Below are 13,520 nucleotides of genomic sequence, written 5' to 3'. Positions count from 1 at the left end.
GGAGGCCAGATCTTTTGGCTTCTAGACACCCATCGACTGAATTTGAAACATTTCATTAGGGTTTCAGTTCGATTAAATTTGAGAAACAATGGTTCGATAGAATTTTGTATTTAGGCGGAAGATCTAGTTTTGATATAATTCCGTATGGTAAGCTACTAATGGTGTACTAAGATTACAAAATCCTGAACTCGCTCGTTTAATTAAATTTGAAAAGTAAGAGTTTAACGGGACTTTTGAATTATGTGGAGATCTCAATTTTAATAGAATTTCATACGGTAAGTTATACGCGTTAAAATTACGAGATCCTGGACATCTACCGTTTGATTAAATTTGGATAACACGAGTTAGTAAAAAAAGTTTATTTACGTGGAAATTTACGCGGAACAAATGAAATCATAGAACGGTGGAAAATGGTAATTTTTTGATTACGGATTGTTACATAATCGTAGAAGGAATAAAAAGCTAAGATTATAGAGTGAAATTTTTCTTCTCCTCTTTATGAAATTATAATCAGGATAAAAAACTAGAATCATAGAGCGAATTTTTTTTTAGTATTAAAAAGATAGTCGAGGAATGTGCGAGGAATCGAATTTGGAAAAATGCTGCTACAATGTTATATGGCTGTGTTTTTCATGATTTCTCACGACACACTTTTATGAGAGTGAACAGAGTCGTCGATCAGTCTTCCAAATGCTCTTGCCTCGCAAAGATCGCGCTTAGATCACTTGGCAACGATTCGTACAGTCTAACCGCGTGCAGGAGTGATTATGCGTTGCACAAAGGTTCGTAATTTTCATTTGATCGTGATTACGTGAATGTGATACAAACGAAAACCAAAAAAAAGGGGGAGGAAAGTTCGTTATTGGATAAACTTAACAGAAAAATTCGCACAGGTTTTATTTCACGTAATTTAAGATTTAAAAATTTTACGTAGACTTTGCCTTCGTAGAATTATTTCGCGAACTTTATTTCATAAAATAAGAAATATTTTGCAGAGGAGTAAGAAAAAAAAATAGTATAAATCGCCAATCTTCTGGAGGAGATGATTTCGATTTTATATGTTCCATTACTGTTGACTTTGATATTATTATTGTTATTGATACACAGAAAGTTGAAGCTCGATGAATGCGCACAATATTCTATAATTCGTTATTGGAAACATAGGAACAGCTCATAGCAGTCTAATCTAAATTGCAGTTGTAAATCTTTCTATTATACGTCTTAACTGGTTCATACGCACGACTATGCTATTCAACCTCGAATTATCTCGATTTAAGCTTAAAATATATTAGAAGTCTATAAAAATTTCGGAATCGTAGAAAACTTCCTTTCGTCCGACTAATCTCTGCTTAGTTTCTATCTTTCTATGTTTCTATCTTGCGATTCTATTTGTTCGTCAAAGACATCACATAAAAGATACGAATAAAAGATACTTGTTCTGCCGAATAATAAATAAATATTCAACAATTTTTGTAAATGAAAAGATTTCGTTTTCATGACTCGCTTAGGTATGTACTCGCCTACATAAATAGTGCACTATTTCAAAATTAATATTACCGTGTCATCGAATCAAACATTCTGGCGAAACAGTAATATTCCTAGAATTTTATTTCCTCAATAACGTACCTGAAATCTGTGTAAACAAAAAAATAGTACCAGCTGAATTGTTAGAAATATCTATTTATAACTATCCCACTGTGTATATTTTATATTTAAGAAAGTTACTACACTTTCGTTAATCTGTAAGGAAAACGAAGGAACGAAATCATTCGGAAGATGAGAAATGAAATTGTTGTTTGCTTTTATCATTAATCGATGGAATTGCCGACGAAACGCGGCGTTTTTTTATTCGGGATCCTCTCCGCTATCGGATTTATATCTGACTGTAATTATTCGTTAGTCACGGAACGTTCGCGCGAAGTCGAAATATTCGTTGATATATTGCGGTTACGGGGTTACATAAACGGGCAGAGTAATTGAAAAGTCTATAGACTTTAATTGCAATCGTTGAAAATTGTAAAATAATGACTGAAAGATGATTGAGATTGCTTGTTGTTTGTAGAACCACTTCATCGACAACAACGATGGCGTGGAAGGTTCCTATAGGCTTTCTATGATATCTGGAAGCGAGAAACCGCTGGAGAATGGGGTAAGTTTTGCTTTCACATTATTTGGTATGGTACACTCGTTCCTCAAGCGCGGTATCCGTTGCACGTGAATTTGTTTTACGCGAATGAAAATCGCGTAAATAAAATCTGTCAGTATAAAAGAAGAATATTGGAAATAAGAGGTAGTACAAATAAGTTTTAGAAATACAATTTATTTGAAATAGCTTAACAACAAAAAAGCAGTAACGACGTCCCGAAAACAAAAGTAAATTTTATTCGACGTCACTATCGCTACTGTAATTCAAAACATTCAACGTATTCTTTTTGATTGGCACAAGCGTATTATCTTCGTCGCTTAAATAATTTGGAAGTTCCACGTTATTTTCATTGCTAACGTTAATTTGTTCGGATGATTTGCCCTCGATCTTTTCCTTTATTAAGCTCTCATAAATTTCCCGATATTCGCTGCAACGTTTTATTAAATCTTGTTGAAATTTTCAGGCTCGTTGAATGTTTGGACTTCCAGGAGAATATATTTCCTGGCCACGTATTAATTAAGATCGCGCGTATAAAAAGTGTCAGATGTAAATTGAGCGAGCGATGTATCTATTGTTAGTAGGGATTGAAAGATTCCAATTTTTAAAAATAACACTGCATTTGTTAAAATATTTGATAACAATAACGAACATTATTATCCAAATATAAAATATTTCATTTATGCTTTCGAGAGAATTCTGATTTATTATTATTATTATTATTTTCTACTATTTATTTCATTTTTATTTTTCGGCTCAATAGTTTTGAAAAAGGAAAGCGGTTGGCTTAGAATTATTTACTATTACTTGAATATAGTAGACATATATAATAGTTAATAGTTAGTTCCATGATAAACAGCAGATATACGTGATAGAAAAATAAGAGCAAAATAAGGTTCACTGTGTGTGCGTGTGTGTGCGTGCGTGCGAGCGTGTGAATGGATACGCGTGTACTATGAATAAGCGAGAATGCAAGACAATAGGGAAAATAATTGAGAATCGAGTTCCTTTTATGACCGGATGGATGAAAATAAATTATACTACTATGTACCATTTGATTGGCAATCTATACTGACCAATATTGTTAAATAATAATATAGAATAACATTATATCATATAGTATTTTAGTTATTAATTGAGAATTCCATTAGTAAGCATTCAGGAAGACTTTAATCCAATTCTAGCATTCAAGTACTGATAATAATAATAACAGCGACTTAATAGAAATCAGAAGAATTACGCCTTACAATTATCTTTACAATCGTACATCCTACGAAATCGAGATATGCGATACAAGATAATTGTTATCACTACAGCGAAGCCAGTGACGTCAGGCGTGTCTCCTTCGAAAAAGCACAACCAACCGAGAGGTCGTCGGAAAGGAACACCATCGTCGCCCTCCCATGCAAGGTGACTTCACGCCGCACGGTAACGAGTAGCAACCGATATCATGACCAACGTCCGTTTCACAAAAAGGTAAGCTCGTTCCTTCTATTGCCAATCGTCTATCCATTGCAACGATGGCAAGCGAAGACCAACTCATCTCCTTGTGTCGGAGACGAGGCTATTGTAGCGGCTGATTCACATATGTATCGAACCGACTGGACGAATACGAACAATCCGGTCGTCAGCAAAATTCCTTATTAACGAGCTACGAGAAACAACTAACCGAAGCTGCGAGTCAATTCGAAGCCACCCAACTCGAGTTAGAAGTATTAGACGAGGAGGAGCAAGCGCGCGGCTTCGAAATAAGGGATCAGTATGTCGCGGTAGACATAAAGTTACAACATCTTCTAAGGAACGCACAAGCAGCATCGCCGTCGACATCGATAGACCTTCCAACCGGTGCATCATCCGCAATCTCGAATCCGACAGCGATTAAATTACCAGATCTTCGGCTCCCTACCTTTGACGGAAGCTTAGATAAATGGAGGAAGATAATCACGGTTCAAGACGAATTAGAAGCCTTAGATCAGGAGGAAGCTGATTGTGTAGTCTCCTTAACGCAGGAGTATAATGAGATTGACACACGGATCCTAGACCTCCTTGACCAACTACCATCGACAACCCCTTCGACACCAAAAACACGCGATTCATGAGCGAAAACCGAGCCAACGGAGAATATCGCATCGACTCGAACGCCGATCCTGTGGCACGATATGCGGAGCTCATCGCGTGACACTCACAACGTGTCACCTATACGCGACCTGACGACGACCACGTTCACATCGTCAGCATCGCAACAATCTGATTCAACGCCACAAAACGTCTTGAATCTGCCAACCGCTCAAGATACCCTGGACCAGAAGGAACTCAATCCCGTGCAGGACAACGGCGATCATACTCCGCCGACGGAAAATATCGCGTCGAATCTAGCGACGATACCGTCCCCTGACACGCGGAACTCGCTGCATGACATGCGCGATTCATCGCCTACACGCGCCTTGAAGACAACACCTCACGATTCTCTGGACGAGCAGAGTGAGAAAACCTCACCAGGCGACGAGATGTCGCAGACATTAATCTTTACGAATCTGTCGTTATACATGTAACGAGGTGTCGTTATACATCTCGTCGATTTCACAAAAGCAAGTGAAATTCACATGTAGATGCGCGTGGAGGTGTGAAGGAGGTCTATGGTTGATTGGGGGACAGGGCTCCCCCCGCTGACCCCCGTGTCGCGCCTTCTTGATGATGCTTGGTAGTTGGACCAGCGTGGTCTAATTTTCCGCAAAAGGCAAAATCAGAGACTTGTCCGATGCAGTGATCTATGGGCTCAGTGGCCAAGTGTTGGTCGTCGCTTGCCATCGTTGCAACGGATAGACGATTGTCAATAGAAGGAACGAGCTTACCTTGTTGTGAAACGAACGTTGGTCCTGATATCGGTTGCTACTCGTTACCGTGCGGCGTGAAGTCACCTTGCATGGGAGGGCGACGATGGTGTTTCTTTCCGACGGCCTCTCGGTTGGTTGTGCCCTTTCGAAGGTGACATGCCTGACGTCACTGGCTTCGCTGTAGTGATATCACTCCCGCTGCTGGTTTGATGTAGACACGTGGCACTGTGTGATCACTTGTAGATGCACGTTTCGTTGGCACGTAATCCGGCTCGAAGGACCATGTAATTTCGACCAATCGCGGGGAGACGCAGTCGCGAGGAGAGACGTCAACGGGAGTCGTAAATTCCCGTTACGATTATAATAATCGACACCACGAGTTGATCGATCCCCTGATTTCCGTTAAGATAATAGGGGTGATTAAGCTGATATAACACTGTGATTCACAGGGTTACAAGGTTTTATTTCCAACACTTATGATGTACATTGTTGAGTAGCTATAATTCGTAGATGACAATTTGTCGCACGAAGATAAGATAGATATGTACAATAGAGCAAGGCTCTTATAGTTGAACTTAGTATGTTAGTGGACATAGCACTAGAGGATACTTAATACAGGAAGCGAATGTTCGGTAATCCCGAGGACCGACTTAGATAGATGATGTGAGTTAGACCTTTCGTGCTTAGACTAAGTAAAGTTGACTTTTCTAGTAGTGTAGAAGAAGTAAAGTTGTGTGACGATGCTGTGTCGGAGGAAAGCTAGCGATGGGTGTGTCTAGCGCACGGGACCATCGGATTTGTTCATGACATTTTGGTCAGCAAAGTCAGGGCAGTATACATTGCTTCTGATTGGATAAACGAAGGTTGGTGGACTAGGAAGGGTCTCAGCCGCCCTCGATAGAATGTTGTTAGTAGGAAGCATCGTACGTGAGAAAAACTAACTTTCCCTTGTCAAGCCGTAGTAAACAATAGTCTTTAGAAAGTGATTTAGAAAAAAAATATTTGTTCGGTCTGAAGGACCTTAGCTAGCAAATTACTGGGATTTATGATGAGTCCTTAAGACTATTGAGAGTACGCAGTAAGGATGAGCGGACTTCTGGTTCCCGTCTGGTCCGCGGTGTATGGCCTGATCTAGGTAGAGGGTCGTCCGACGTAACAACAATATTATTTTATATTTCTGGAAGAATTCTTATTTAATCATTATTAATGTTGCCTATTAAGAATTCTGTACATTTATTCTATAAATTTGTTTTACAAACTTCTAGGAAAACTTTAATCCGATCACATATACCTTTTCAGTCGACGACAGTCACAGTCGAAGCGGGAGAAACTGAGAGAGCTCAATGGGATAACAAAATCGAATTTTTAATGTCCTGTGTCGCGTTTTCCGTTGGCCTGGGAAATGTTTGGAGGTTTCCTTACACTGCCTATCAAAATGGTGGTGGTGCATTCCTCGTGCCATACATCATTGTTCTGTTTATTATCGGGAAACCAATCTATTACCTGGAGATGACGTTAGGGCAATTTAGCAGCAGGTCTTGTGTACAAGTTTGGTCCATTTCACCTGCTTTCAGAGGTATATCCTCAGATAAATCGAGTTATTCGAATGCGAACAACTTGAGACCATTTTGCTCCAGTTACAATTCTAATAATAAGTCTAGAGTCGCAGTGATGTTTAATTTGCTGTTTTCAGGCATCGGTTATGGTGTGACGATTTCCGTTTTCTTAGTAGTTACGTATTATTGTTCTCTGATGGCACTGGCGGTATATTATTTATTGGCTAGTTTTCAATCAGTTCTTCCTTGGTCCTTTTGCTGGGAAGAATGGAAAGATATCTGCTTCGACAGCGCTCCAACTGACAGGGAAATAGTGGCAAATATTAGCAGCAAGAGCAGCTCTGCTGACTTATACTTTCGGTGAGTTTTTTTTATTTATTTATTTGAATTTTACAATTTGTCCAGTAGGACATTTGGTAAAATATTATAGCTTAGTGGTATTTTCGGTGAGTGATCAAGGAACATCATATTTATTAATAAATTTTCACTTTGACTAATTTAATCTCCCACCAATTATTCCTCCACAACGAGTACTACAAGATCGTCATATTATTAAATTAATATCGTCAACAGCAAAGTTTGATTTTATTAGATTCAAAAATTAGAGTTAATTCTATCGAAAGAATTTCTTTCCCTTAATCACCTAATAAAGTAGTCGTTAACGAAACTGTAATGAAGAATATCATTACAAAATACCGTAGAAATTAATCTAATTGAAATTGAAAAATTTGAATCATTTTTTTCAAAATTCTACTAAACTTGTACTATTAAAAAACAAAGTTTTCTTCGCCTTAATTACGTAATAAGGTAAAGCTGGCAGGCTTAAAAACATCATCACAAAATACTATAAATAAAAATGAATTTTATTAAATTTAAAAATTAGAATTAATTTTATTAAACTTATTAAAATCGATTCTCCGCTTCTTCGTTCATATAGGAAAGTGGTTCTTAACGAAGTTGGAATACTAGAGGGACTGGGATATCCATCTTGGAAATTGGTTCTATCTCTGTTCGCCAGCTGGATGTTCGTTTTCATAGTGCTGAGCAACGGTGTGAAGAGTAGCGGAAAAGCAGCGTATTTCCTCGCCTTATTTCCATACGTGATCATGATAAGTCTTTTAATAAGAGCAGTTACCTTGGAAGGAGCTGTAGATGGAATAATATTCCTCTTCAAACCAACCTGGGAAAAGATCTTCGATCCATCGGTATGGTACGCAGCCGTGACCCAATCCTTTTTCTCTCTTGGAGTTTGTTTCGGGGCTGTTATCATGTATTCCTCCTACAATCGCTTCGACCATAACGTATTGAGGTAATTCCAAATCGTTCAACATTTTATCTGATCCTAGATAATATCTACATTGATGTAAAATAACGCGTCAATCTTTTTGTCGATACATACGATATTCCGAAATATCTGTCTGATCGTGCGATTCATTAATACAGAGCTCATTTTCAATTGGATATTGATCGATCGATGAAGTGGACGAATTCGTAGGTTCAAGAAGTCAATAATTTAAGAACATGAACATTAGAAACATTGGAAGTTCGGAAATAGAAATGTTTGGAAATTAGGAAAATGGAGAATTCGTGAAATTATAGGAAATTCGAAAGTTTTGAAAATTAAAAGATTTGGCAATGCAAATGTGAAGGAAGCTTGAAAATTCTAAAATTCAGGAACTCGAGACCTTTGAAATTGGAAGATCGACAAATTTACAAAAATAAAGAGATCGCCACGAATTTCACAAATTTGCACGATCGCGAAATATTGATACTATACTAAATATCGATACTACAGTTCAAAAATTCCGAAGCTTCGTTTCCAATTGATGATGAAACCGGTTTAAGAAGACAAAAGTTGCGGCTCGTAGGTCGCAAGTTTTCCGCACCAGAGATGTAAAAAGGAAATTTTTTTTCAGAGATTGTACAGTGGTTACGATCATGGACTTTGGCACGAGCCTGATCGCAGGATGTACCATTTTCGGGATTCTAGGCAATCTCGCCCACGAATCTGGCAGAAAAGACATAAGCACCGTAGTTCGTGCCGGAACAGGCTTAGCTTTCATCTCTTATCCGGAAGCTCTGGCGAAATTTACCGTGGTCCCACAATTATTTGCCGTGCTCTTCTTCTTGATGCTATTTATCTTGGGGATTGGTACCACCGTGGCATTCACTGCAGTCATCAACAGCGTTATCAAGGACAGATTTCCAAATATCAAAAACTGGAAGATCGCTGCTGGCGTTTCATCGGCCGGTTTCCTCGTTGGAATCGTTTATTGCACGAGAGTAAGTGTCCCGTGCAAAGTATTTATTTAAATTGCAGCGATTTATAATATAGATCCATATCATCGTTCAAGCAGATCGGCGACATATACGAAATTTCTTTACCACGATTACAAATTCCTCGGCTCTACTGACGACATTTTATCGTCGCAATGTAGTCAATTAGGTCTTTCCTATGTTTCTATATGTTTCTATATGCCGAAAAGGCATTCTATATCTACGAAAAGAAGAACATTCTCTCAGAAACGTATCCGCAGGCTGAAGAGACACTACCCGCTGGACCTAAAGGCTAGATTCAATTAGTTATTTAAATTAAGTAATATTTACTTATTTATAATACTTACTTACAAATTATACTTGTCTATAATAAGTATTAACTTATTATAAATAATTAGCCTTGTCACTGCGCCACGCCAGAAAAATTACTGAAAATTCTCAATGCGAGAATTGATTGTAAATTTTAATAAATATAAAAAAAAGAGACAAACGTATCTGTCTGATAAGAGTAACTCAAACTGGGCTCGCATCGGCACATCCTATGCAAGATATTATCATTATCAGATGAAATTAGACTGAAATTATAATCTGCTTCTTTCGATACTTCATTCGTCCACCTTTGGATATTCATTACTTTCATGTCATAATCAACGACGGAAAGTATATAATTTGTCGCCACGAATTTAAATTCTACTTGCCAAAATATAATCGTTATTCCAACAGATTGGGGACACGTAACGAAGGAGGATGTTAAAAAGCGATGTATCAGTATGATTTGCTCGGGACAGTTACGATTTGCACGATAATTGGATGAAAGCGCGTGTCTCGACCATTTCACCCTTGTCACGCAAGATCAATAACGAGAGAATTATTTCGAGTATTACGTGTCAATGTGTTTACAAGTGTTTCTTATTGACACGACCAAGCACGTTATTCCTGACTAATCTTCTGTTGTTATTCACAATTGGATCACGATATTCAAGCATGTATATTAACATCTCGGTAAATATTAGCAATAGCTATGAAAAGTATTATTCATCGAATTGAGATGTGCATTCGCGTGCAATAAGATGCTATTGAACATTAGAACTCGTGAAAACACAATGTACGTTCAAACACACACTGGCACGTAATACTCGAAATAATTCTTTAAATACATAAAACATTCGGCATCAAATTCTATGAAAACACTCTATTGAAAAAGTCGAAGGGAATCTTTGTTTCTTGAAAAATATTGCAAATATAAAGGAAATGATACGCGCCATTATACTGGTCATAGAAAGCTATAAAACTTTCCCCTCTTTCGTTTCTTTCTCTGTTGTAAAACGCTGGCAATTAACCAGCTAGCTGTTTTTGACGAGTATACTCGTCATGCGTAAAAAGTAATCACATTTCGCCGTTTATATACAATACTGCGATTTTAGCGAAAGTTAAAATATGTTCGTAAATTTTAAGACGTTCTGAATATCTTCAGTTACCCTTCGACAGATACGATCCTGAGAAAATATTCTTCTTTCAACTATATTGCCATTTTCATCGAACTACACGATGATGGTACCCCGCTGGGGGTAGCCACCCACATGTTATTTAGCAGTTAAGTTAGAAAAATTTACCAAATGTTCAGCTGGACAAATGGTAAAGTACGAATTAAATAATAAAAAAAAAAAAAAATTTTCATCGAACATATTTCTCCAATATCAGATAGAAGCAAGTCTGTTTTGATCGACTTGGTTCGAAGGAAGAACTTGTTAGAGCATTTAATTTGATTTAATCGAATTTCTTTCCAGGGTGGTCAATACGTTTTGAACTTGGTAGACTACTTCGGAGGCACGTTTATTATAGTGTTTCTCGCTTGTTTCGAGATTATCGCTATTTCTTGGGTGTACGGTAATTCTTCGTCTCCTTTATAATCTTTTCCACTTTATAAGAAACACTTGGAGCAATCATCGGTCATTTCACTTATTAGTATCACTTTTCTTACAGGCGTCGACAATCTTCTAGACGATATAGAATTTATGGTGGGAAGCAGACCTTCGTTTTACTGGAGATTCTGCTGGTATTACCTAACTCCATTGACGCTTCTCTCGATTCTTATTTATTTCCTTTCTGAACTCACGCCGATCACGTACAACGACGAATATTATCCGACTTCTGCCTATGGTACGACAAATTCTACAGGGTAGAACATCCTTGACGCTAACATTTTTTTATTTTACGTCGATCGAAATTCAGAATATCGCTGCTCGATTCGCGTGCTATCAGAAAAAAGATGCAACAAGTGACTATGAATTCTTAGGTTCAACAAGCTTTAGCGCGAGTTGAGCTTGCATAGAAAAATCCTTATTTTCAGAACATACAGTGCTGCGAACAACTGTAGACTCAAACACAACATTTTCGGTATTATTTCTTCGATATTTAAAACAAAAAGAAAATACTGATCATGCTTGGATATGTTAAGTGAAATTGATTTTGTAAAGAGTAAATTGAACGATGTGGGATATCAGGAGATGTTATATAGCAAATTATTGCCTTTCATAATTGAAATAGAAGGCAAGAAGACAATGGTCCTATTCACAGACAGACGCCACTACGAAAAAGTGCTTTTAAGATTTCGGAATAGAACCATTACCATGGTCAGCATCGAGTCTTGATCTGGGTCTGATTGAGAATCTATAGGGAATTTTAAGAAGAAAAGTTTACGATTAGGAGAAACACTACCTGTACAGAAAATATCCTTGAGCTTAAAAAATGAATAAAATCCGTACCTAACAGATTAATAGAAGTGATATAAAATAATGAAAAACCCAGGAAATATTGAATGAAGATCATAACAAAATTAATATCGAGTTTATGTTGTTTCATAGCGAAAAACGCAATTTTAAGAGGAAATTTCATTTTCTTCCAAACTTTGAAAGAATTGTTGTTTGTTGTATCTTCGGTTTCGTTTTATATCGCAATATGAAGTTATACAGATGATCTTGTCGACTGTTGTTTCAACATTATGAAAAATCTAAAAACAGAGTTGAGTGTATAATTATTCACGGCACTGTACATTACAGAAGCTTGGAAATTCGTTTATGAAAGTATAGAAATTCTGTGCATCGTTTATGGCAAACGTATATTTCTACTATATTTCAATTAAACCTCGTTTCATAAAAATTCCAATTCTCTTTCCAGTCGCTGGATGGTTAATTTTGGGACTAGGAGTGATTCAACTTCCTATCTGGATGTTCGTTAGTAAGATCAAGAACGAAGGGAAATCTTATTTGGACGTAAGCATTAAGAGAAACTGGAAACCTCCATAAAGCCACTGTATCTTTTGCTAAAATCTTATAATCGTCCCATTCTGATGGCAAGTTTGTGCGTGATATCATTTTTAGAAAAATAGAAAAGAGACATATACAACTTCTGTCGTAACAATAGAAAAAAGAAACTTAAGAATATAATTTAATAGAAGAAAAAGAAAGTGAAATTTCTATAAAGTCACGCGCTCCTTAAAATTTCTTCACTGTTTCCATATTTACTGAGAAACAAGGTGGCCATGTTAAAACCTTGATACTCTTTTCGTTGTAGTTACAGTTCTGTCTGTCTCGACGTGTAAATCACCGGACCATGGTCGTGTTCACAAATAAAATTATTATCTTCAATTCTTTTTGTGAATCGTATTAAAACCCTTTTCTAGTTTTCGCCAAATGGTATCATATGCAAACCTGTCGTTAGAATGGAATAATTATAATATTTGAGCAAAAAATATGTATAATGGTTTTAGGGAAATTTAAGCCACTGTACACTTGCCTTGCATAATTTTCAGTATCATGTTCTTGCTTTTCATTGTCTGCGATTCTGGCTTTTCCAACATCGCGTATTCTTACGAATTCCGTTGCACTTACACGGCTTTCGAGCCTTCTAATTACGTCTTGTGTTTCGTTTCGATATTTACAACGCTTTTAATTTATTATAATTTATTAATTTATTATACTAGATTCTTATAATCGGAATTCACCGAATCTAATAAAGGGAAGAGTACGGTACGTATGAACATTAATAAAACGTGAACACACATGAACATTAATAAAATGTGTACACATGTGAGTTACATATGAACACTAATAAAATGTGTACATATTTATAGAAACGGAAAAATGGATCCGCCGCTGGGAAATATTAATTTCTGATATTATCTTATATAATATTATCATGTCTAATAAAACGTTGGGAAATTATGATATTCGGATAACGAGTGTTCGGATAAGGAATGCTCTACCGGATTACGAGAAATTGCAATATTTCTTTTATCTCTATATTCTCCTTGTAGATACTTAAACCGAGCGCCGATTGGGGACCTAAGGATCCCGTAAAATTTAAGGAATGGAAGGAATTCAAAGACTCAAAGAGGATAGCGAGGATGAATTTGGAGAAGAAAAGGTGGAGAATCGTAGCTTTGTTGGTCGGAGATGATTAACAGTCAGCACACGATTTCTCCGTATCTTCTTTGTTGACGATCGTATCGATGAAAATAACGACGTTTCGTCCATTCAACGAACACATTATGTATTATAAATATTAAATGCTTATACAAATAAATACTAAATTCTTATCTCGCTTCGGTAATCTTTGCAGACTCGAGCGTCAAAAGCAGAGCAGAGAAATAGCATAACATATATATAATAATTAGACTGCGGATGTTTATGCAAATTTACATTCCTATGA

The 13,520-nt window shown here is 36.9% G+C and overlaps 1 protein-coding gene across 4 annotated transcripts; it reads left to right on the top strand.

Moving 5' to 3' along the window:
- The first annotated feature begins 15 nt into the window (after positions 1–15).
- Positions 16–13,407, top strand: LOC117155304 (sodium-dependent nutrient amino acid transporter 1). Of its 4 annotated transcripts, XM_076623479.1 has the most exons (11): positions 16–147; positions 553–782; positions 2,063–2,149; positions 6,277–6,553; positions 6,671–6,893; positions 7,471–7,842; positions 8,450–8,816; positions 10,598–10,697; positions 10,794–10,970; positions 11,988–12,082; positions 13,126–13,407. In XM_076623479.1, the coding sequence occupies exons 2-11, from the start codon at positions 768–770 to the stop codon at positions 13,270–13,272; spliced, it is 1,860 nt and encodes a 619-aa protein (XP_076479594.1). In that variant the 5' UTR covers positions 16–147; positions 553–767; the 3' UTR covers positions 13,273–13,407. The 4 variants fall into 4 exon arrangements, with proteins under 4 accessions (XP_076479594.1, XP_076479596.1, XP_033187041.1 ...); XM_076623481.1 differs by lacking the exon at positions 553–782 and having other exon boundaries at positions 30–147; XM_033331150.2 differs by lacking the exon at positions 16–147 and having other exon boundaries at positions 547–782.
- Positions 13,408–13,520: the final 113 nt, after the last annotated feature.

Source organism: Bombus vancouverensis, chromosome 12 (assembly GCF_051014615.1).
Source record: "Bombus vancouverensis nearcticus chromosome 12, iyBomVanc1_principal, whole genome shotgun sequence".
NCBI classification, from domain to species: domain Eukaryota; kingdom Metazoa; phylum Arthropoda; class Insecta; order Hymenoptera; family Apidae; genus Bombus; species Bombus vancouverensis.
The sequence above is the reverse complement of the archived record's forward strand: the minus strand, read 5'-3'. Positions and strand labels throughout refer to the sequence as shown.

Bases quoted from the DNA above. Each gene is read 5' to 3' on its own strand.
- LOC117155304 (XM_076623479.1), top strand. The intron at 8,817-10,597 runs GTAAGTGTCCCG...ATTTCTTTCCAG, and splicing joins GAATCGTTTATTGCACGAGA to GGTGGTCAATACGTTTTGAA. The intron at 10,971-11,987 runs GTACGACAAATT...TTCTCTTTCCAG, and splicing joins TTATCCGACTTCTGCCTATG to TCGCTGGATGGTTAATTTTG.